This window comes from Suillus subalutaceus, assembly GCF_016647625.1.
Source record: "Suillus subalutaceus strain FC151 chromosome Unknown DFJ58scaffold_4, whole genome shotgun sequence".
NCBI lineage: Eukaryota > Fungi > Basidiomycota > Agaricomycetes > Boletales > Suillaceae > Suillus > Suillus subalutaceus.
This window is the reverse complement of record NW_024540253.1, coordinates 634,077-658,256: the sequence shown is the minus strand read 5'-3', so window position 1 is coordinate 658,256 and position 24,180 is coordinate 634,077. Positions and strand designations below refer to the sequence as shown.

Genomic DNA, 24,180 nt, shown 5'->3' with positions numbered 1-24,180 from the left:
CCAATCAGTCAGATTAACTTAGCCGGAGCTTTATTATCTCTGATTGAAACTATGGGATTGTCTAGGATATACCGTCTAGACACTTGAACTGGTTTCCTGAATATATGGTTAACTGTTGAGAAGCTGGTCTCAAATGTGACTACGTGGACCAAAGCTTGTGTTGGTCAATATACAAATACCTGGTGAGAACGCTGGTCTCACAAATAACAACAATGACCAAAGCTCGTGTTGGTCAGTATACAAATACCTGGTGAGAACGCTGGTCTCACAAATAACAATGTTGACCAAAGCTCGTGTTGGTCAGTAAACACTATGTGGTGAGAACACTGGTCTCACAAAACTGGGTTTCTATCGCGAGAAACTTATGTAATCTCAAGGGAAACACTTTCCCTGCACTTGCCTGGACAGTTCTTACAAAGGAAATGGGCTTTGTAAGCAGCAATTTGTTCAGACTGAAGCTTCTTAGGTGAGAGTTCAATTTGCTCAAGTGGGAGTTCTTGAATGCAACAAGTGGGAGATCTATTTTTTTTTGGGGGAGAATGGGCTCTCCTTATATACATTTTGTGTGGGAATATTATGTAAGTAAAAAGGTGATGTAATGACTTCAGAGTGTGAGAAGAATATTCCAAAAACTGGAGCAGAATGTTCTAGCAGATGCAAAAGAACATTCCAGAATATTCATGGTGGGATAATGACATCATTCTGAGTCACTATGAGTCACTATGAGTCATTATGAGTCATTGGAATGTTCTAGCAAATTCCATGGAACATGACATCATTATGACATCACTATGATATCATATCTTTCAACCAAAATACCTGCAGGAGTGTAGGTGAAGTCCTATGACATCATTATGACATCATACCCTGTAGGTACAATTTTATGAAGCATCTGATTAGTCAGAGCATCCTAATAGAAAAGTAAAGTAAAGAAACACTAGAGAAAACAACTCAGAAATAATGGAACAAATAATAGTACACAATACGTGGGCTTTTTAGATAGGTTTTTGTTAGGCTTTGAACTTTTCTCTATGGGTTTCTCTAGCCAAAGTGAATAAGCCAAAGGAAAGGCAATACCTTAACCTTCATTTTGCTTCTCATATCAACTAGGTCATTATGTGATTCCCATCTCACATATGACTTTTCTTCAAAACATGGTGGATTCATGAATCACTGAGGGAAAACTGAAACTATTGGACCAAGGTTTGATACCAAGGTATGGGTTGACTAGTCTGAGGACTAAGCTAACAGACTTTGTCTTTTAGGGGGATACCTAGTAGTCATGTCCATGCATGATTCCCAAATCATGCAGGACACCGATGCAGGTGGTGCCTCCCAAGAACATCGGCGAGCAATTACTGGCTTCGCGCTGCTCGTAGACGGGGGAGCAATACTCTGGGGGTCGAGGAAACAAGAGTTAGTGACACTCTCGACGGCAGAAGCAGAGTACGTAGCAGCAACACATACCGCGAAAGAGATCCTCTGGCTCCGACGTCTCATCTCCGAGGTTTTTCGTCCACTCGAACACCCAACGACCCTCTACTGCGACAATCAATCAGCCATAGCGTTGACAAAGGACGGATCTTACCATGCACGTACCAAGCACATTGACATCCGTTATCATTTTTATTCGTTTTTCTGTTGAACAAGGTTCTATTAGTTTTCTCTATTGCCCCACTGATAGTATGGTGGCAGATACACTTACCAAAGCACTCCCCAACATCAAAGCCAAACATTTCGCGTCCGAGCTTGGTCTCCGCGCTGCCGTTTGAAGGGGAGTGTTGAAGGTCAAACGTCGTTATCAATAGATAGCGCGGACGTTCAATCATACGCTTACATAATCACGCTCATTGTTTAGACTTCTCTTACGCTAAACACACCTCAGTTGGTTCTACACAACTGAGGTGAGATACATTTGTTACTTACTAGTACAAACACTAACGAGCTACCTAGATTATCTTCTATACACCAGTCGGCACTGGTGTGTGCAGTACTGAAACTCCGTCACGGCATATATCGGCAGGTGACATTTCTGCGTGACTTCGGCACTTTCAGCTATCTCATTCAATTCTGCTTCAAATGTATTCGTTTGACCTCGTATTGAGTTGTGTTAGAGAGAGAATGATGTCTATGTAAAGAATTTTGTGTTTAGGTAGCTGGAAACACGAGTTTTGTGAAAGTGCCGACTTCTGGGGGCTGCCGATTGCGCGTACCATAATAGTAGTAAAGGAGCATGAAAACAAACAATCTTTTCCTTTTACCACGCCTTGAACATTCACTCATAAATGGATTTTTCAAGGCCTATCTTGAGTAGTCATAGCTAACCGTCGCACCAGAACAGATTAGGAACTTGCTCTCTTGTGGTGCGGATTCGAAACCTGTCGACATGCACAGTTCTTCGGAGGTTCGTCTAAACATGGCCAGCAAGTGTCCTGGCCCAAGTGGTTTACACAACAGAATCAAAATCTGTTTCTCTTGTACTTCGCAGGTTCGAAACCTGCCTAACAACAGGGTTTTTTTCTATCGGAACACGCCTTGAAGATTCACTCACAGACAGTTCCTCGGAGGTTCATCGCAACTTCGTCCTCGCCGAAGTGGTTACCACAACGGAATCAAAATCCGTTTCTCTTGGACTACGCAGGTTCGAAACCTGCCGAACAACAGGGTTTTTTTCTATCGGAACACGCCCGGTTCCTCGGAGCAACTTCGCCCTGACTGAAGTGGTTACTGCAACATAATCAAAATCTGTCTCTTGGGTCGTACCAGTGCAGGTTCAAAACCTGCACAATGAGTTTTTTTCCATCCGAACACGCCTTGAAGATTCACTGATGAACAGTTCCTCAGAGGCGCATCTCAACTTCGCCCTGGCCAAAGTGGTTACTGCAACGGAATCGAAATCTGTCTTGGACTGACACTACCAGTGCAGGTTCAAAACCTGCCGACGAGGTTTTTTCTATCCGAACACGCCTTGAAGATTCACTGGTGGACAGTTCCTCAGAGGTTCATCTCAACTGCGCCTTGGCCAAAGTGGTTACTGTCACAGAATCGAAATCTGTCTCTTGGCCTGTACCAGTGCAGGTTCAAAACCAGCCGACGAGGTTTGTTTCTCTCAGAACACGCCTTGAAGATTCAGTGATGGACATTTCCTTGGAGCTTTATTTCAACTTCCCCTGGCCGAAGTGGTTACTACAACATAATCGAAATATGTTTGTGTCGGACTTGCGCAAGCTCGAAACTTGCCGACGATAAGGTTTTTTTCGATTGGAACACACTTTGACATTCACTCATAGATGGATTCCTCGGAGGGCCATCTTAACTGATCTTAACCAAGTGGTTACCACAACAGAATCAAAATCTGTTTCTCTTGCAGTCGGTTCGAAACCTGCTGACAACATTTTTGCAGTGTATAGATCCTCAGAGCTCCGTCTTAACTTAGTAGGCCCAGTCATTGCGCCGAAACCTCCCTTTTATGTGATAGTCTGTCCATGAAATAGAATTCACCTTCACGCCTCGTGCGGATCGTCCCAGAAACATAAGGTATATCACTGAGATGTGTACGTGCCAACCTAGATTCTCGACGGACTAACCAAAACTGTCGGGATTCACCACCAAATAAAACAGATCACCAGAATCCTCTATTTCTGAAAGAGAAACATGACGGAGTGAAATATTATCTTTGTGCCTTTAGTAGTTAGCATCCTGCTGAACAAGTGCAATTGCTTTTGCCGAGCGAGCCCGAATAGAGCACTTGAAAGGCTTGGGGTGACTGCGAGTGCATCTGTTCATACCAAAACCTTCAATGCGATAACGTGGGCGACATACCTGATGGTGAATGATGACGGGTCAACCTCGGGGGTGATCTCAACACCGTTCTCGACGACCTTGGAGATATCAAACACCGCCAATGACATCGCCGCGGATATCCAGATGGAGGATTCAGCGAGGAGGAGACCTGTACATCAAAGGCAGGCAACGTCAGAATACTGCGTTGATCATCGACGCTTCTGCGAGTTAGCGATACCTGGACAGATACTGCGCAGGAGAAAGTCAGTATTCCTCTCAAAGTAATTTCCATACTTACCGTCTTCCAAAACCGAAACAGATCGTCCGAGGCTCTGTCTCAGGCTTCTTTCCGTCATTGGCCAAAAAGCGTTCAGGGTTGAATTGTGAGGGATTAGAATAGGTCTCCGGGTTATGGAGCATGAACCTGGCACGATATACTGTGAAAATATCGAACACGGAACGAGGGGGGGTACTAACCAAAGGTTGGGTATTATGATAGAACCTTTTGGAATGTAGTACCCGTCATGGACGTCGTCCTCAGTTACACGGTGGGGAAGACCTGTCATTGAGGACTGTTCGGCTACTAAAGAATGTAATAAACGAGGTACGCATACCGATAGGAGTGACAACATTCCAGCGCAGTACTTCTTTGGCAAGCGCCTCGATATAGGGGAGGGAGGCACGGTCGGCCAAGGAGGGAAGACGATCAGGACCAACAACGGCATCTATTTCAGCCTGAGCTTTCTTCTGCACATCAGGAAAAAGTGTCATGGCTAGAAAGAGCGAATATATTGCGGACACAGTCTGAGAAATCAGGCATCAGTCTCATTGACACACAATGACTGAAGTATGTGAAATATGTAGGGACCAACTGTGTCGGAACCACCGCCATATAGAGATACAGCAGACCATCTCGCAATGTCATGTTCTTCCGCAGTCGGAGTTTGGCCTTCCAACATAGCGGAGATGCATGACATTGGGGCATCGCCAGCAGCCTATAAAATTTAAACTTCAACTCGGATGACCGGAAAACTACGAATGTTAGTCACTATCTCATCTATGGCGAAATTGTAGGGCGCAGAAACCATCTCTTGGACAATCTCGTGCCATTCACGGGCTAGACGCTTGAAGCCAGCACCAGGAAGCCACTCAGGGACCTTGGCCACTAAAAAGATAAGGTCATTGGAACCAAACCATTTCGATGCTATAGCTTACAGAATGGAAGATAATTAACCATGAAGGCACCAGGAGCAATGGACTGTAAAAATTGGTTGTTCGCGCGTTTTGCAATATTGATAAAGGGATCGCTGCTCTCTTTCACTTCATAACCATAAGAGATGCGCAGAATGACAGCGCCAGCGGTACTATAAAAATTCAAGATTATGTCAATGCAAGAATGAATTACATACTGTCGAATGCGTTCCTGTAATTGGTCGGGTGTTGTAAGCACACGCTTGAGGAATCGGTGAGTCTCGATCTCCACAATCGGCCTATAGATGTCCAATGCCGCACGGCTGCCAATGACGCGGTGGAGGTTCTTGCGGTACCGACGAAAACGGCCGCCGTAAGAGAGCAAAAGTAAACTGTCCTTCCAGCCAACAAGTTCGCCAGCCATAGGAAAAACGGGACGGTCAGAGTACACCATGCTCTTGTTATCCAGCATGTCCATCGCAGTCTTGACAGAATTCAACACGATGGTGTGCTGACCCAGAACCTCGACGTGCGAAATTTCACCTGCAGACCAGACTTTGAAATGCATGATTTATGGAAAACGAGGGACTTACCATACATCTTGCCCCACTTTGTGAAGGTTAGCCAGGGCTTGACTTGAGGAATGTCTAGCACATTCCCAACGAGAGGCAACCCCGGAGGACCGGGTGGATATGGTGCAGGGTTCTTCTTTTTGAAGACCCGCATTAGCAGATATACTCCGATACCAACAAGACATGTTGGGTTCAGCCAAGCGACATAGGTAAGCGTCAACATAGTTTACTAGCAGAGGTCAAGAACAAAGTTGTGCAACAGCTCTTATTAGAGCCCGTCTAATGAGGCAAGCCGTCGACGACTCGATAGACGGACTGCGGAAAACCCTGTTCGGGACTTAGACATTGCTTATAAGTAATATGTAGTTTTTCTGATGAGAAATGACGTATACGTACTTAATCGAGGCCTGCAACATGCGGCATGGATGATGGGACATTCCACTCATCAGAAGGTGTAGCCTCGATATAGTAAGAAATATTTTTGTCAGACCATCAGTGTGACAATACAACTTCTGCCATTCTGCCAACTGCCGTTAGATCCAGTGCGGCCATTCTGCTAATTACCGTTCTGCGGCTATTTTACCATTTGCCATGTACAAGGGTCTGCCTAGCTACCTGGTCAAGGAGTCCACTGAGGAATTCGTCACCGGTGTTCAGTATCTTATAGGTGAAATCGTACGAAACGGTACTTACCATCATTGACTTCCTTCGAGTCTTATAAGACTCAATCTGTCACCTGTAGGTTTCCACTGAGATCCAATCAAATTGATGATCAAGGGTTCGTGATGGGCGCAAGAAAGGTAAGTACCTGAGTTTGGTCATAAATTGAACACGGTCCGCAGACAGGACTCTTGTTATTTAATCCTTCAAGCTCCACTACATCCGTCCCCCTCTTGAGTCGATCGTCCTCTCTTACTAGTACTAGACCATGTTGACTCTTACCAACGCCACTGGGCTCGACCTATGTCTTGCTTGTGTCGGAGCGTATCTGCTTAAGCAGGTATTCAACAAGTTGAAGAACCCTGCATATCCCCCTGGTCCTCCGGGGTGGCCTCTCATCGGGAACGTCCTGGACATGCCCCACATCAAGCCCTGGCTCACCTTCACGGAATGGGGCAAGAAGTATGGTGAGTATCTCTCGTTTGCCACAATCTTGCATTTCAGGGTCTTATCTGCAGGTCATATGTCGCATATCGAGGTTCTGGGTCAACACATCGTGGTGCTGAACTCTGTCGAGACTGCGATGGACATGCTGGACAGCAAGAGCGCTATATACTCTGACCGTCCTATTTTTCCTGTTGGTGGCAAACTTATTGGCTGGGAAAACGTTATGACTCTCCTCCCTTACGGCGACCGTTTACGCCGGCAACGCAAAAACTTCCACAGCGTCATTGGCACCCGTGCCGCTGTGGGCAAATATAGCCAGGTCGAGGAGGTCGAGACCCACCGATTCCTCAAGCGTGTGTTCACGAAACCCGATCAACTACAGGCACATGTTCGACAGTATGTACCATTTATCTTTACATCGACAAAATCTTGATTGTTATAGCACCGCTGGCGCTATCATTCTACGCATCTCTCATGGTTATGAGGTGAAAGAGAACAACGACCCCTTCGTTGACATTGCAGACCGCGCTGTGGAACAGTGGTCGCGTGCCACCGCTCCTGGCGCCTTCATGGCTGATGTTGTGCCATTCTGTAAGACATAGCATTCAGACGTTTACTTCCAATCGCCTCACTATTTTTAGTGGTCAAGGTCCCCGAATGGTTCCCTGGTGCTGGCTTCAAGCGCGTGGCCCGCGAATGGCATGACACCCTCGAAGAAATGGTTTCTGGACCATACAAATTCGTCGTCGATCAGATGGTGACCATCATATGTAGCTTTGCGAGTATGCGTTGAACTTTGACTTTCCCAGGCTGCTGGCATTGCCCCGGAGTCTTTCACCTCGAAGCTGTTGAGAGGCAGTCCTTTGTCAAAGGAAGACGAGCATATTGTAAAATGGTCTGCTGCAACTCTATATGCCGGCGCTTCTGACACGGTTGGTCCTCCCTCCATATTTCTAATAATCATCTTCTAAGAACACTACATTTCCTTCCTCAGACTGTTGCTACTATCAACTCGTTCTTCCTAGCTATGACGCTATTCCCTGATGTGCAGAAGAAGGCTCAGGCTGAAATAGATGCTGTTGTCGGTCCTGATCGCCTTCCCTCCTTCACCGACCAAGGCTCTCTTCCTTACATTGAAGCAGTTGCCAAAGAAACCCTACGATGGCATACTGTTATCCCTACCGGTCCGTGCATCTCGTTTAACGCATTATTAAGTCGTCGAACGGTATCTCAATGCCAGGTTTTCCCCACTGTGCCTCTGAGGACGACATCCATGACGGGTACTACATCCCAAAAGGTTCCATGGTTCTACCTAACATCTGGTTGGTACCCTCTTCTATTCATATTCAATGTTTGAACTTCAGAATATAATGGCAGGTTCATGCTCAATGACCCCGAGAGATATGCTAACCCTTCGCAATTCAACCCTGAGCGCTTTTTGGCCAATGACGGAAAGAAGCCCGAGACAGAGCCCCGCACGATCTGCTTCGGTTTTGGAAGACGGTAAGTTTGTAGTAGGTTGTTGTGCCATGCTAACTTTCTGTTCTGCAGTATTTGTCCAGGTATGCCCAACTCCGAGATTGTATTCTGACGCTCGATTACTTTTCGTTTACAGCTATCCACTTCGCTGAAGCCTCCACCTGGTTATCTATCGCGATGTCACTGGCTGTGTTCGACATCTCTAAGGCCGTCGAGAACGGTATTGAGATCACCCCTGAGGTTGATCCATCATTAGGCACGATCAGGTATGTTACATATCTGATCACGCCCGGCGCTGATCCGATAGATACCCTTCTAGCCACCCAAAACCCTTCAAGTGTTCCATTAAGCCTCGTTCTTCGAAAGCCGTCGCGCTCATTGAGCAAGATGCTAACTACTAAGCGTGTGATGATGAAATACGAAGCTGACATAAATACTTATTGTCGGTGGCGATTTTCACATCTGACATCTAGGTCTGTCATAGTTTGAACTTTGCATCACAGTGCAGGATTGACTGTGGTGTCACATATCGATACAATTGTTTTCTTGTTCCATGTTGACAGTGCATGCTCTGAAATCAAAGACTATTGCGGTCTACTTGGCAATCCGCCTGTCTGACACCTCACGCCTCATGATCAAGAGCACACCCAAGTATTTTGGCTCTCTTTTCATTGAGTGACACCTCAAGCTTTACGCACGGTAGCTACCTCCGGCTACTTCACCAACAGCTCACGACAAACTTATCGTGCTGAGTGCATCATTATATTAGCATCGCGAAGTTTGTCTCTCAAACATTAAACTGCGGATCCGCAGGCTTCGTTAATGTCAGAACTTCCCAGTGCCATCGATTTTTTTTATATCTCAGTCGTCGCCCGTTTGAGCGCGTAGGATGGGAAACTTTTGGTCTGACGCTCCTGGACTCTACCACGACCCATATCTCTGCCCCTCCAATCCAACCTAATCCAACCCTCCGAAGCCGGTTTTGAAGTGTAGACGGCTGGAAACGGGCAACAGCGAAACTTGTTTGGTGGTACTATGAGATGCAACAGGATCGAGTTCAGTCACAGGATCGAGTTTTGGCCATGGAATAGAGGTTGACCATGGGATCGAGTTCGGCCACATTGTCAGAGTCTTCCTTAGACAGAAACATAGATCACGATGGGATATATCTTGTTGCCGAACCATACGGTACAGCGCGACTTTCACGATGGGTGCTTGTTAAGAAACTTGAAGAAAGCAACGTTAGAGTGATTGGAGGCAGAGTAGGTGATAGTGGAGTCGGATCAATGACCAGAAGAGATGCTTGACGAGCGGTGACTGAGGTCTTGAATAGCAAGCTGCTTGGAAAAGCGAAGCCCAAGCCGGAAGCGGCCAGTAGAGCGTCGCGAGGCAGACTACGTCCTTAACACCCCGTCTCCTGGGATAAGGGTCCGTTAGCTGGGGCAAGATGGACGCTAGGTGGCGGGGATGACAACGGATTCGAATCTGCGAAAGTTCTCATCAGGGGGCTACCTCTACCCAACCGCGCCAACCTTCTCGTTCTGTGTAGGACCGTTGCAACCGCGTCCGATGACCGGCCAGTTACATACGGTAAGTGTGACCCACCAGCAGGGTAGTTTACAGTTGGGGGAGGGCTAGTGAGGGGGGCAGGAAGCTTCAGGCCCCAGACCTCGTGGCCTTCAGCACATCGGGGCCAAAACCCACTCACCGAGGTACCCATTTTGGCTGTTTCCGAACCGAATGGGAATTGGTGTCTGCGCTCAGAGACAATGCTGGACCTCTGTCAAGGAAGTTGTACCTCATTCGTTTTGAGATCCGGTAGTCAAATTATTTTGGAATATGAAAAGAGGAATAGAGCAGGGTCGGAGCCACTGGCAGCTGTGAGCTTCGGTGTCAGTGGCGGACAACGGTGGCAAGTCGGATCGAGTCATCGCGGAACTTCAATAGTGTCATTGCAGACTCGATTCTAGATCTGATCATCCACTTCTAACACCATGACCACATGTTGATAACTGCGATAAGAGCAACCTGGGTGAGTGGTAAGTATTCAGATGAAAGTCAAATTGGACATACTAGTATTACTTGTCTACTATTCGGTCTGACTCGGATATCATTCGGAGCTTGTGTCACAAGGGTATTTCTTGGAATGTAATACTTGGACAGCAGGCACGATGATTCAGGCCTCAGGTTTGTAGTTTGAAGATAGAAATGGTCATTGGTAAGTAGCACTTGATAAATTCGGAGTTTGTGTCACTAACAAGGGTACAGTGATTAGAAGACAAGTTGGTATCAGACTGGCATGACAGCAAATTGAATGAGTCATGCATATGCATCAGGCTCAGGCTTGTCCTACCCTGGGTACTGGGACCATTCATGGTATATCATTTGTTTGAGCGACCATATAAGAGTTGTTGCACAACCGTGACTTTGTTCTTGAGTTTTTCAACCTCTGCTAGTTAACTATGTTGACGCTTACCTATGTCGCTTGGCTGAACCCAATATGTCTTGTTGGTATCGGAGTATATCTGCTAATGCGGGTCTTCAGAAAGAAGAACCCTGCACCATATCCACCCGGTCCTCCGGGGTTGCCTCTCGTTGGGAATGTGCTAGACATTCCTCAAGTCAAGCCCTGGCTCACCTTCACAAAGTGGGGCAAGATCTATGGTAAGTCCCTCGTTTTCCATAAATCATGCATTTCAAAGTCTGGTCTGCAGGTGAAATATCGCACGTCGAGGTTCTGGGTCAGCACACCATCGTGTTGAATTCTGTCAAGACTGCGATGGACATGCTGGATAACAAGAGCACGGTGTACTCTGACCGTCCTGTTTTTCCCATGGCTGGCGAACTGGTTGGCTTCAAGGACAGTTTACCTCTTCTCTCTTACGGCGGCCGTTTTCGTCGGTACCGCAAGAACCTCCACCGCGTCATTGGCAGCCGTGCGGCATTGGACATCTATAGGCCGATTATGGAGATCGAGACTCACCGATTCCTCAAGCGTGTGCTTACAACACCTGACCAATTACAGGAACACATCCGACAGTATGTAATTCATTCTTGCATTGACATGATCTTGATTTTTTATAGTACCGCTGGCGCTATCATTCTGTACATCTCTTATGGTTATGAAGTGAAAGAGAGCAGCGATCCCTTTATCAATATTGCAGAACGCGGTCTCGATTCATTTTCACAGACCACTACTCCTGGTGCCTTCATGGTTGATTATCTTCCGTTCTGTAAGCTATAGCATCGAAATGGTTTGGTTCCAATGACCTTATCTTTTTAGTGGCCAAGGTCCCTGAGTGGCTTCCTGGTGCTGGCTTCAAGCGTCTAGCCCGTGAATGGCACGAGATTGTCCAAGAGATGGTTTCTGCGCCCTACAAGTTCGCCATAGATGAGATAGTGACTAACATTCGTAGTTTTCCGGTCATCCGGGTTGAAGTTTAAATTTTATAGGCTGCTGGCGATGCCCCAATGTCATGCACCTCCGCTATGTTGGAAGGCCAAACTCTGACTGCGGAAGAACATGACATTGCAAGATGGTCTGCTCAAGCTCTATACGGCGGTGGTTCCGACACAGTTGGTCCCTCCCTACATATTTCACATACTTCAGTCATTGTGTGTCAATGAGACTAATGCCTGATTTCTCAGACTGTGTCCGCAATATATTCGCTCTTTCTAGCCATGACACTTTTTCCTGATGTGCAGAAGAAAGCTCAGGCTGAAATAGATGCCGTTGTTGGTCCTGATCGTCTTCCCTCCTTGGCCGACCGCGCCTCCCTCCCCTATATCGAGGCGCTTGTCAAAGAAGTACTGCGCTGGAATGTTGTCGCTCCTATCGGTATGCGTACCTCGTTTATTACATTCTTTAGTTGCCGAACAGTCCTCAATGACAGGTCTTCCCCACCGTGTAACTGAGGACGACGTCCATGACGGGTACTACATTCCAAAAGGTTCTATCATAATACCCAACCTTTGGTTAGTACCCCGCTCGTTCCGTGTTCGATATTTTCACAGTATATCGTGCCAGGTTCATGCTCCATAACCCGGAGACCTATTCTAATCCCTCACAATTCAACCCTGAACGCTTTTTGGCCAATGACGGAAAGAAGCCTGAGACAGAGCCTCGGACGATCTGTTTCGGTTTTGGAAGACGGTAAGTATGGAAATTACTTTGAGAGGAATACTGACTTTCTCCTGCGCAGTATCTGTCCAGGTATCCCTAATTCGCAGAAGCATCGATGATCAACGCAGTATTCTGACGTTGCCTGTCTTTGATGTACAGGTCTCCTCCTCGCAGAATCCTCCATCTGGATATCCGCGGCGATGTCATTGGCGGTGTTTGATATCTCCAAGGTCGTCGAGAACGGTGTTGAGATCACCCCCGAGGTTGACCCCTCACCATTCACCATCAGGTATGTCGCCCACGTTATCGCGTTGAAGGTTTTGGTATGAATAGATGCACTCGCAGCCACCCCAACCCTTTCAAGTGCTCTATTCGGGCTCGCTCGGCGAAAGCAACTGCACTCATTCAGCAGGATGCTAAATACTAAAGGCACAAGGATAAGCTTCTCGCCATTTCGCCATTTCGCCATTTCGCCATTTCGCCATTTCGCCATTTCGCCATTTCGCCATTTCGCCATTTCGCCATTTCGCCATTTCGCCATTTCGCCATTTCGCTCCGTCATGTTTCTCTCTCGGAAATGGAGGATTCTGGTGATCGTACATCATGTATTATTATTGCCTCATCTTTTTGAACCAATGCCATATACTTGTCTGATAACTTGAGTAGCAAGCTTAAGCTCTTCAGCCAATGGCCGACGATTTTACGCGTTGCGGCTACCCTTGACTGATCAGAAAGCTCGCATAATCCGGACACCATATGCACCTGAACAGGTGAAGTATGGAAAGCCAGACAGCCGCGCTCCCTTAGTCAGTATCACACATCCGTAATAGGTAAGAGGACTTCGTGCACCTTCGAATCATCCGAGTACCTTGGTTCGGTTTTGAGCAAATTTTTTCCATTATTCTAGGATTCGGAACATTGTTCAACCCATACTGTAGATCTGCTTCGAGTCTCCATCATTTGATTTTGATTGATGATTTTCTTATGATGACTCGCGCTCACTCGCTGTCGGTCAGAGCGCTGATAATGGCAATCGAAAATATGTTCCGCCCCGCATCAACACAAAACAGGAGCGCATGCAAATTAGTACACATATCAGAATGATATGACTCGGTCTGCCACTTTCAATTCTCCTACCTTTAGCTTCCGAATCATCCTCGGACGCTTTGGAAGAGCCAACGACCGAAGGAGTGTTCATCGATGAGACTTCAGCGAGGCTGGGGAGGTTACATCATCTGCCATCTGCCTGACCATCAGACTCACTCTGTCCTTAGCTTGCGTGCATTCTTCTGGCCTCCAGCTCCATCAATGTTTCATTTGGAGGTGAATCCCGACAGTTTTGGTTAGTCCGTCGAGAATCTAGGTTGGCACGTACACATCTCAGTGATATACCTTATGTTTCTGGGACGATCCGCACGAGGCGTGAAGGTGAATTCTATTTCATGGACAGACTATCACATAAAAGGGAGGTTTCGGCGCAATGACTGGGCCTACTAAGTTAAGACGGAGCTCTGAGGATCTATACACTGCAAAAATGTTGTCAGCAGGTTTCGAACCGACTGCAAGAGAAACAGATTTTGATTCTGTTGTGGTAACCACTTGGTTAAGATCAGTTAAGATGAGCCTCCGAGGAATCCGTCCATGAGTGAATGTCAAAGTGTGTTCCAATCGAAAAAAACCTTGTCGTCGGCAAGTTTCGAGCTTGCGCAAGTCCGACACAAACATATTTCAATTATGTTGTAGTAACCACTTTGGCCAGGCGAAGTTGAAATGAACCTCCGAGGCAATGTCCATAACTGAATCTTCAAGGCGTGTTCTGAGAGAAAACAACCTCGTCGGCAGGTTTTGAACCTGCACTGATACAGGCCAAGAGACAGATTTCGATTCTGTGACAGTAACCACTTTGGCCAAGGCGCAGTTGAGATGAACCTCTGAGGAACTGTCGTTCAGTGAATCTTCAAGGCGTGTTTGAATAGAAAAAACCTCGTCGGCAGGTTTTGAACCTGCACTAGTAGTGTCAGTCCAAGAGACAGATTTCGATTCCGTTGCAGTAACCACTTTGGCCAGGGCGAAGTTGAGATGCGCCTCTGAGGAACTGTTCATCAGTGAATCTTCAAGGCGTGTTCGGATGGAAAAAAACTCATTGTGCAGGTTTTGAACCTGCACTGGTACGACCCAAGAGACAGATTTTGATTATGTTGCAGTAACCACTTCAGTCAGGGCGAAGTTGCTCCGAGGAACCGGGCGTGTTCCGATAGAAAAAAACCCTGTTGTTCGGCAGGTTTCGAACCTGCGTAGTCCAAGAGAAACGGATTTTGATTCCGTTGTGGTAACCACTTCGGCGAGGACGAAGTTGCGATGAACCTCCGAGGAACTGTCTGTGAGTGAATCTTCAAGGCGTGTTCCGATAGAAAAAAACCCTGTTGTTAGGCAGGTTTCGAACCTGCGAAGTACGAGAGAAACAGATTTTGATTCTGTTGTGTTAACCACTTGGGCCGGGACGCTTGCTGGCCAAGTTTAGACGAACCTCCGAAGAACTGTGCATGTCAACAGGTTTCGAATCCGCACCACAAGAGAGCAGATTTCTAATCTGTTCTGGTGCCAGACGGTTAGCTATGACTACTCGAGATAGGCCTTGAAAAATCCATTCATGAGTGAATGTTCAAGGCGTGGTAAAAGGAAAAGATTGTTTGTCTAGCTAATAAGACTGGTCAAGATAGACTCATTCGGTTACGAGTCGTAAGAATCATATGGGATTAGCAATCATTCACCAAAAATGAAATAAAATGCTCCTTTACGCGTTTGCTCAGCACATTCAGTACTTCTCAGTACTTACTTAAGTCCTTGCTGCTCCAAGCTCATGGTGTATCCCGACCCCTGCGCCAGGAGATGCCGGATCTTATTTGCTGCATGCGGGAACTTTAAAATTGATAATGCCAATAAGTAGTGGCTGAAGATCTCAGGACTCAGAAATCACATAATGTGACCGTGTCTCTATTTGAATGTCACGATCATCTCCTTTATTTCCAAACGTTGTTTCTTATAGGAACTTCACGCGCACACCTCAAATTGTGGCAAGCAACAACTTAGGTCTTTATGTGTTATCAACCTACCGGTCTCCAAGCAAAGTCAGTACCATCCGACAGATTGGCCGACTTTGGTCCAACGATCGGACACCTGCGGAAGTGAACTAGCTGCAGGGTAAGCAGCTGCGGCGTCACACGCTGAGCTCGATCCTCTATTTGTCTTGTAGGGTCTTTTGATATCCTACCGGACCACGGTATGCGCGCCTTCTCACAATAAATTGAATGGAAGAGATACTCGCCTATTATCGTTACAATTCTTTGAAGCTCAGCTGCCGGTGTATTACATGATGATACATCACTGATCTTGCTTAGATTGTTGGTCTCCTAACCGCAAGTGATTCCTTGTAATGAATAAATAAGTCAAGGACGAATAAATAAACAGCTTGCAGTTGGCCGTATGAGCATTACCTTGTGCAGAGGCATAACAGTCGAACCTTTTAGATAGAACTCGAGTGTCCAGTCAGACAATGTATAGAGATTCCAGGGGCGCAATGGTCAAATTCACTCTTTCTGAATCGCCGAAGAAGGCGTCAGAGCGCCATTGGGCTGGGAAATAGCTGGATTGAATTCGGGATTGCCCGAATCACATGGTTGCAGGTTTGGCGTCGATTGGCCTATCATCCCAGTCAAGAACTAAAAGAAACCGTCAAAACATACATATAAATGCTCACTTGGAGTAGCATTGCTCTTTTCGCCCCTGCCTGCCGACATGGTACGTTCCAGTGAAGCACGAATGCCAGCGATGAATGATGGGTCCGATAATAAAGGGGCGTCAGCTATCGCTCGCTCAACAATAGGATAGCTGAGAAAAGTAGGCCCGGTCATCAGCACTGACCAAGCAGCAATGAGCGGACGAACCGGTCGATTTCCCCTAATAATTCACGCTGGACAGCATCATTGGGCATAGATATCAGTTTTGGGTCAGAAGACAGCCGTTGTCGGGCTATATCATCAACCCGAGATTTAAAGGCCTCTGTGCGGTCCTACAGGCCGGGTAAGCGGTCGTGCCACGTATGTATTGGATGACAACTCACACTGCGCTGGAAATGTGACAGGAGATCACGTCTCAGACGGTCAAATTCGCCCGATTTTTTGAACCTGTGGTGTAGTTTTTGAGTATTACCCCGCTAGCATATAAAACGACTCACTCGTCTATTAATTGGGTTGGATTGGTGATGGTCATAATACAAAAGGCGCATACTTAGCGCTGAGAGATAACGGGATGACAGTCAAGGTGAGAAGGAAATAAAGACCCCGATTCGGACATAAGCAGATCATGATCAGTGCTACACCCAAACGAGTTATTGGCCTTCGTCACGAACCACATTTGCCGCTGGCGTCTGACGCGTACACAAGTTATTTTTTCACCTAATCATCAAGATGGCACAAGAATTTCCGACTCTAACAAACGACCTGCTCCTCCGCGCAGCTCGCGGCGAGCAGACAGAACGCGCACCCGTATGGGTTATGCGCCAAGCAGGGAGATATCTCCCAGGTACGCCATCCAGATACCCTTTCCATCCGATTCACCATAACCTGCACCAGAGTTCCGAAAAACCCGTGAAACCCACGAGTTCTTCGAGATATGCCGCTCGCCTACTCTCGCAACTGAGATCACCATGCAGCCCATCCGGCGGTACGCCGGCCTTCTCGACGCAGCTATCATCTTCTCCGATATCCTCGTCGTGCCGCAAGCCATGGGTATGGAAGTGATTATGAACCCGGGCCCGCACTTCACCGATCCCTTGAACACGCCTGCGGACGTCGAGAAGCTGCCCCGCGAGGTGGATGTAGAGAAAGAGCTCGGATATGTGTTCGAGGCACTCACCCTCACGCGGAAGACCCTTGCAGGGCAGGTTCCCCTCATCGGCTTCAGCGGGGCGCCGTGGACACTTATGATGTACATGATCGAGGGCGGCGGAAGCCAGACGCGTCAGAAATCAAAGACGTGGCTCTTTAAATACCCCGAGGCTTCAAGACAGCTACTTTGGCGCATCACAGACATCTGCGTGCAGTATCTAATCGGGCAGGTGAAGGCCGGCGCACAGGTTCGTCCACGTTTGTCTTATCGCGGATCAGGACAGTGGGATCACACAAACTAAACTATGATTACCAACAGCTTCTGCAGATATTCGATTCGAATGCTGGAGATTTGTCGCCGCATGACTTTTCTACGTTCGCTCTGCCTTATCTGAAACGTATTGCGGACGAAGTCCGTGAGGGACTCAAGGCACGACAACTCCCTGTCGTCCCTCTCACTTTGTTTGCAAAAGGCGCATCCCCATCTCTCGCTGCAAGCGCAGGATACGACACCATCGGTCTCGACTGGACGCTTGACCCTCGGGATGTTGCCAAGCTCACCGATGGCATTATTGACGGTAGAACTATCACTCTACAAGGCAACCTCGATCCCGTGGTGCTTTATGGCGGTAGAGAAGCCATTGAGCGTGAGGTGAAGAGGATGTGCAATATGTTCCATGATGCTAGGGGCGGTGCATGCAAGGCATGGATTGCAAATTTGGGTCATGGCATCACACCAGGGGTTGATCCAGAAGACATGAAGTTCTTCCTGGAGTGTGTTCACAAGTACTCGGCAGTACCGTCTTCATGACGTGAGAGGGGCAAAAAAAAGTTGTAATTACACCAAGGGAACCTTCATCTCACGCCGCCAATAGGCAGGACGTTGCGGACGAGATCACCTGCTCTCGTATATCATTCCATAGCGCCTTCTGGTAAGACAAGTGGTACGGAAAGGTAAATGAGATCAGGGCTACACAATATGGATGCTCGATGATGGGTGATTTGGGGATAATGTGGACAGTGCGGATATCGAAAGATACTGAGCCTATACGACGCCAGAAAGAAAATTCACCATTAAATACAGAAAACGAATGAAGATGATCATTGTCGATAATGAAAAGTGCGAGAGCTGACTAAACATGAACGCGAAAGCAGGAATACAGCTTGCAACAGATCCAATGCTATGGTGTCTATGCAACGACATCCGCAGCGCTAAAGCTGCTTCTTCTCCGTCTAACGGGCCGTGGACCAGGGCGTTGTGTAGACTTCGAGGGAGGCATAACGATGGCAGAGGCTCCTGCCTTCATCCAGGATTCAGGTTTGCCTGATCGTGTAGTGGGTAGTTCCGCCAGCGAAGGTGCAGGGTTATGTTTCTTGGCGAGTGTCGGTAATCGCGAAGGGGTAGGTGAAGGGGGTTGGGGTACACGACGCGCTGATGGGGCACCAGGCCCTCTTGCAGCAGCAGCAGCAGTACTACGCGCCGCTGAAGCTCCAGTCAATCGGGGTATCTTGTTAGGAGGTGGAGCTGCCGCTCGACCGTTCCTGGCGGCAGTAGTTTTCTGATGTACGCTCGTCACGGATGACCGTAACACCCGCGTCGGGCGTTGTTCAGACGCTGTACCTCTTGCGCCCGAGACTCGAGTCGTTGTCCTAGCACGAGGCCGGGTAACGGGTGGTGCTGCTCCAAGAGCAGGGAGGGTGTCATCCATCTCCACATCTTCTTCGTCCGATTCAATGGCGACTCGCTTTGCCATAGGCGTCTTGCGCGGCTGTCCTGGCGGAGGCGTCTCACGCGCCCTCGTAGCTACGACAGCACGACCGGGGGTGACGGGTAGTATGGGTGGTAGGGGTGGCGTCAACGATCTGGTTTCATGCATGACTTCATCTTGTTCTGCAGGAGGTGTAGCAGGAGTCACGACATGTGCGGCGGCTGCGACTGCAGCTGCCTGCAAGCGTCGTATCTCATCTGCAGCGGCCCACTTTGCCCATTGAAGCTGCATCTGGTGCATGTAATGTTGCTGTGGACCAACAACACAGCCTGGCCTGACAATGCGCATAAACGCAATCGCCTCCGATGCTGTAAATCCATACTTCCAGATAAGATATGCCCCAATGAGGCATCCGGTGCGACCGAGCCCCGCTTTGCACTGGGTATCATATAAACATGTCAGGACAACGAGCAAAATACATGTGAAATAACCCACGTGTACAGCAACGACCCCACCGCCCTCAATGACGGCGTCTGCCACGTCAATGAAGGTGCGGACGATTTCGTCTGACGGGTTTGACCCATCTTCGAAACATAGATCGAGATGTTTGATTCCACGATCCAAAAATAGCTGTTTATCGTAGAGCTCTGCATTGAGACGGACGACGAGGTCGACTTTATGCTTCTCGAAATAATCGAGGCAATTGCAGAAAGCGGAATTAAGTTTACGTTGTAGAGCGAGTTTGCGAGGTGATTTGGGTGGTGAAGCTACACCAGGTCGCACAGGGGATGTAGGGACAACAGTAGTAGCAACAGCAGTCTCGATTTCATTCTTCTGTTTTGTCCACGCATAATCTCTAGGCGAAGCAAATGCGATGAAGTTGGGTGTTATCCAGTTCCAGTCACCGTTCTCGACCTTCTCATAGAACTCGTAATCTTGGAGGTCGAAAACATCAAGGTCGATAAGGCGGTTTTGAATTCCTTTCCAGAAACCCCACAAACAGTCGTGAATGCTAAGGTTGAAGGTAGAAGGGCCACGCCCTGCGTCTCTGAAAGACATGAACTCTAGTTCGCTTATGGGTTGGAAGCAGCGCCATGGAGTGTAATTATGGACGATCAACTGAGAGTGGGTGAATACGGTAGGATTTTGTGAGATAACGAGTCATACCATGTACAGGGCCATCAACAAGGCAGCATTAGCTTTACGACGTGGATCATCGGAAGAATAGAGAACGAGACGGTGTGCGCTGAGATCTTCATCCTGTGGCGATCATGATCGCGTGCCAACGATCGAGGAGAATTGGACGCGTACCTTCAAAAGGCCATGAATTAATAGGCACGCTTTGTAGACCATTGCGAGGTTTAGCGGGCCCCAGTCCTGATAGAATGAGGTGTAGAGCAGCTGGTCATCGATTGTAAAGTAGTAGTAAATTGCGTCATCATCCGGGGTGGGGACTGAAGGACCAAGTGGTGCACCCATGTGGGGTTGGGGGCGAATCTTTGGAGCATTTCCTGAGTTGGAGGCTGCGCTATTGAGAGATTGGGGAGATGGTGCGGGGTAGGGGAAGGTAGTAAAGTAAAGCCTAGAGATAGGATTAATTCAGAAATTTGGAAATGACCGGTCAAGAGCGGACTTGCCTGTCTCCAAAATAGCAGAGCGGAGCGCAGGTTGGTGCCATGACAGGAGCTCACTGTTGTGAACGGTGACTAGAACGGTAGAAAGCCTCGTGGTGGTCAGAGTGAAAGACGCGGTTTGTGAGGGCAGGAACAATTGCCGCTATCAAGCCTCGAGGAAAGAACCACCTTACAAAAGGAAACGGGTCCCGTGACCGTCGCGTCAGGCTTCAAAGTTGCTTTCTTCACATCCTTTTGTTTCTTATTTGACAGATTTTTAAATTAAAGCAACTGCTCTCACTTCAAGTTGCCTTGCCACAGGCAGCTTCCAGACTCATAAAGAGAGAGAAGAGTCGACCAAGGATAATCCCAACTCCTTGGCAAAAACAGCGCGTCTGCAACGAGGCAACCCGTAAAACAACGTGGTGTACATTAATGCGCGGCAGCCTATCTAATTCTATACGAAGCAGACTAGGAAGCCTAAATGCAACATCAAGGAAGGGGGTTACGGGCGTAACTGAATCGAAATAGACTTGCGAAGAACACGAGTATCGGATCTTATGATGGATTGTTGGGGATCGGGTTTCACAATGCATCATGCATCAAAACACACTCTTGAGACATTGTAAACCCGCCCACAGTCACGGTGCGGTGCCGTAAAGAAGGAACGGATGTCTTCCAGGGACTGGGTGCTGTAGCATTTCAGATCGTTGTGAGAGAAACTTCCAGGAGCTTGGAGAGCGTTATGGTCATCTTGAACTGCAGCATGCAATGCTGGGACATAGCATTCAGTGATACATGCTCTCTAAAATTATGAAGTCTTTTGGTGCCACAGCGCAGAAGCTCAAAGGTGGACGACATGGACATCGCGTTGTTTGTTCTTGTTGAAGCACGTGTATGTATCGGAAACCGCGACGCCCGTCAGCCCCAGCTCGCCTGAGAGTCCACCACCAAAATCGTTTGGATAGCAGTAATCCCCTGGAATCACGCATAAACGCGTTTAACTGTCTTCATCATGCCTGAGGGTCAGATTTTCAAGGTACTACTACTTGCTACCTGCTAACCACCCCCGCACTAACCTCATTCATGTGACCCATAATCCTAGGCAACTTACAGCGGAATTCCCGTGTTCGAGATGTGAGTCTTTCATTTCACATTCAGGTCGGAGCCTCATTCATGGTTACGCGCCCAGGATGTGCAAGGGCGTTGCTGTCATGCGCCGGCGCGCTGACTCGTGGCTCAACGCGACTCAGATCCTGAAAGTCGCAGGATTCGACAAACCTCAGCGAACCCGCGTACTCGAGAGAGAAGTCCAGAAAGGCGAGCACGAAAAGGTTCAGGGTGGGTATGGAAAGTACCAAGGTAAGCAATCTCCGTGACTCCTTTTTTGTGATCGCTTGAAGAACACATCCCACTAAAGGAACGTGGATACCTCTTGAACGAGGTCTCGCCCTGGCAAAACAGTACAACTGTGAAGCTGCTCTGCGCCCCATCATTGATTTTCAACCGGCAGCCAAGAGCCCGCCTCTGGCTCCTAAACATCTCGTCTCTACGAGTACAGCGGCTCGTCCCCCGCGTCGCACCGCTGCAGCTGCAGAAGCAGCGGCCGCCCTTGCTGCTACTGCTCGCTCACGCCGTAATGCAGAACCCATAGTTGAATCCGATCACGAAATATTATCCGTCCATGCATCGGAGGATGGATCTATGACATCCTCGCCTTCCCGCGGCTCATCAAGTTCACGCACTCCCTCACCCATCGGAAATAAATTTGGATCGACGGACACTACTAAAGACCGCCGCAGTGGCAATCGTCGAAAACCACCACAGCGCCACATAGATGACCGCTATGATGACGAGGGTTCAGAGGAGGAACCCACGCAGTCTAACGGCACGACCGACCCACGCGCATACGCAGACCAAATCCTCGAGTACTTCATTTCTGACTCAAATCAAATTCCCCAGGTTCTCATTTCCCCACCGCCTGATTTTGACCCGAATACCGCCATCGATGATGATGGTCATACGGCATTGCATTGGGCCTCAGCAATGGGTCGCCTACGTATTGTCAAGTTATTGATCACAGCGGGCGCAGAAATATTCAAGGTGAACAAAGCAGGTCAGACTGCGCTCATGCGAAGTGTCATGTTTGCAAACAACTATGATGTGCGGAAATTCCCCGAGCTGTACGAACTTCTTCACCGTTCCACACTCAACATCGACAATTATAATCGGACCGTATTTCACCACATCGTCGACGTCGCAATGTCGAAGGGGAAAACACATGCCGCGCGGTACTACATGGAAACAGTGCTCAACCGCCTAGCTGACTACCCAAAAGAACTCGCAGATGTCATCAATTTTCAAGACGAAGACGGTGAAACTGCACTGACAATGGCTGCCCGGTGTCGGAGCAAGCGTCTTGTGAAACTTCTTATCGATCACGGGGCTAATCCAAAAATCATTAACAATGATGGCAAGAGCACCGAAGACTACATCCTCGAGGACGAACGTTTCCGTTCGTCTCCAGGTCCAACCTCTCGCCTCTCATCAATGTCCTTCCGCAATGCCCAAGCGACTCTCGGTCCCACATCCTCCAATGCAATGACGTTGGCCTACCCTATGAATGGTGACAGGCCCCCACTCCATCACTCTGTTGCAGGGCAGAAGGCCAGCACGCGCTGTGTCAATGATATCACAAGCATGCTCGACAGTCTCGCCTCGTCATTCGACCGCGAACTGCAAGAAAAAGAGCGTGACATGACACAAGCGCATGCACTCTTGCAGAATATTCAGCAAGAAATTCTAGAGAGCCACCGCGCCGTGAACCAGCTCAAAACGAAAGCGGAGGGGCTGCAGCTAGCTAAGAGTGTGCTTGTGGATTTGGAAGGACGATTACTTGACAAGATGGGGAGGCGGTATCGTCTGGGCTGGGAGAAATGGGTAAAGGACGAGGAGAACCGCGAAATGTCGATACGGGATGCTGCTGATGGAGAGTTGAAGATCACAGCAGCGACGGTGCCTTACCGGACGGACGACGACATCGAGGAAGTTGCAGAGCCTGGGAAAGACAAGGGGAAAGGGAAGCGAAAGGCATTACCCCAGGAAGAGGAGATCTCGGACCTGTTGGCGTTATATGCTGACGTGCCTACGGATCCAGAAACACTGCGAGTCACCTGCGATGCCTTAAGAGAAGAGATTGGACTGCACAGGAAACGAAGGAAAGATATGTTTGACGAGCTGGTTTCATTCCAAGCAGAGGCGGGGACTGGTGGACGAATGGCTGAGTATAGAAAACTGATTGGGGCAGGGTGTGGTGGAGTGCAGCCATCGGAAGTGGACAACGTGATTGGGATGTTGCTTGAGGTAATTACATTTCCTCGAGTATTGGCCGTATGTCTCACCTTTTTTTGCTGTAGACGCTAGAGTCGGAGGAACCCAGCGCATCATCGACAGCATGGAGCGGGTCCAAAGCTGGGCCGATGGGCTGACGGCCGAGTTTATTGAGGCATTGGTAATTTATGACATTCTTCTCTTGTAATCATACCGAGCCTTTATTGCTGGATCTCGACTTCAATACAAAAAAAAAATCGCACATCAATCGTTGACTCACGTCTTTCTCCTGAGACACGACTTTGAGTATGCTCAAACCGCAGTACTTAGCTGAGCTGCTTCCGCTTCAGGAGATGCTAGTAGTAGTATTACTATACCGTAAAGTTG

At 48.3% G+C, this 24,180-nt stretch overlaps 7 protein-coding genes across 7 annotated transcripts; 4 read left to right on the top strand and 3 right to left on the bottom strand.

The window, feature by feature from the left end:
* Positions 1-3,684: 3,684 nt before the first annotated feature.
* Positions 3,685-5,769, bottom strand: DFJ58DRAFT_650666 (cytochrome P450; the record flags this gene model as incomplete). Its single annotated transcript, XM_041381585.1, has 11 exons — positions 3,685-3,766; positions 3,823-3,952; positions 4,001-4,032; positions 4,082-4,207; positions 4,240-4,342; positions 4,398-4,587; positions 4,656-4,778; positions 4,833-4,948; positions 4,999-5,147; positions 5,193-5,517; positions 5,568-5,769. The coding sequence occupies 11 exons, from the start codon at positions 5,767-5,769 to the stop codon at positions 3,685-3,687; spliced, it is 1,578 nt and encodes a 525-aa protein (XP_041250381.1).
* Positions 5,770-6,029: 260 nt separating this feature from the next.
* Positions 6,030-8,765, top strand: DFJ58DRAFT_676246 (cytochrome P450). Its single transcript, XM_041383116.1, has 12 exons — positions 6,030-6,231; positions 6,289-6,673; positions 6,725-7,049; positions 7,096-7,244; positions 7,295-7,410; positions 7,463-7,585; positions 7,648-7,837; positions 7,894-7,975; positions 8,031-8,156; positions 8,205-8,215; positions 8,269-8,398; positions 8,452-8,765. The coding sequence occupies exons 2-12, from the start codon at positions 6,475-6,477 to the stop codon at positions 8,531-8,533; spliced, it is 1,533 nt and encodes a 510-aa protein (XP_041250380.1). The 5' UTR covers positions 6,030-6,231; positions 6,289-6,474; the 3' UTR covers positions 8,534-8,765.
* A 1,812-nt stretch (positions 8,766-10,577) lies between these two features.
* DFJ58DRAFT_741356 (cytochrome P450) lies at positions 10,578-12,684 on the top strand (the record flags this gene model as incomplete). The annotated part of the gene is made up of 11 exons (XM_041387138.1): positions 10,578-10,796; positions 10,847-11,171; positions 11,217-11,365; positions 11,416-11,531; positions 11,586-11,747; positions 11,781-11,970; positions 12,026-12,107; positions 12,160-12,285; positions 12,347-12,350; positions 12,408-12,544; positions 12,601-12,684. Exons 1-11 carry the CDS (start codon positions 10,595-10,597, stop codon positions 12,680-12,682), a joined length of 1,575 nt encoding a protein of 524 aa, XP_041250379.1. The 5' UTR covers positions 10,578-10,594.
* Positions 12,685-15,509: 2,825 nt separating this feature from the next.
* DFJ58DRAFT_758508 (uncharacterized protein) lies at positions 15,510-16,587 on the bottom strand. The gene is made up of 5 exons (XM_041388295.1): positions 16,490-16,587; positions 16,376-16,439; positions 16,200-16,324; positions 16,013-16,143; positions 15,510-15,955 (listed from the first exon to the last, which is right to left on the bottom strand). The coding sequence occupies exons 1-5, from the start codon at positions 16,522-16,524 to the stop codon at positions 15,843-15,845; spliced, it is 468 nt and encodes a 155-aa protein (XP_041250378.1). The 5' UTR covers positions 16,525-16,587; the 3' UTR covers positions 15,510-15,842.
* A 134-nt stretch (positions 16,588-16,721) lies between these two features.
* On the top strand, positions 16,722-17,952 carry DFJ58DRAFT_650954 (Uroporphyrinogen decarboxylase; the record flags this gene model as incomplete). Its single annotated transcript, XM_041381597.1, has 3 exons — positions 16,722-16,836; positions 16,887-17,389; positions 17,461-17,952. 3 exons carry the CDS (start codon positions 16,722-16,724, stop codon positions 17,950-17,952), a joined length of 1,110 nt encoding a protein of 369 aa, XP_041250377.1.
* A 69-nt stretch (positions 17,953-18,021) lies between these two features.
* On the bottom strand, positions 18,022-20,639 carry DFJ58DRAFT_322877 (tyrosine protein phosphatase). Its single transcript, XM_041379845.1, has 5 exons — positions 20,488-20,639; positions 20,162-20,432; positions 20,018-20,110; positions 19,346-19,969; positions 18,022-19,288 (listed from the first exon to the last, which is right to left on the bottom strand). Exons 1-5 carry the CDS (start codon positions 20,526-20,528, stop codon positions 18,332-18,334), a joined length of 1,986 nt encoding a protein of 661 aa, XP_041250376.1. The 5' UTR covers positions 20,529-20,639; the 3' UTR covers positions 18,022-18,331.
* A 716-nt stretch (positions 20,640-21,355) lies between these two features.
* DFJ58DRAFT_741353 (apses-domain-containing protein) lies at positions 21,356-24,054 on the top strand. The gene is made up of 5 exons (XM_041387137.1): positions 21,356-21,502; positions 21,569-21,600; positions 21,656-21,825; positions 21,884-23,826; positions 23,880-24,054. The coding sequence occupies exons 1-5, from the start codon at positions 21,479-21,481 to the stop codon at positions 23,949-23,951; spliced, it is 2,241 nt and encodes a 746-aa protein (XP_041250375.1). The 5' UTR covers positions 21,356-21,478; the 3' UTR covers positions 23,952-24,054.
* Positions 24,055-24,180: the final 126 nt, after the last annotated feature.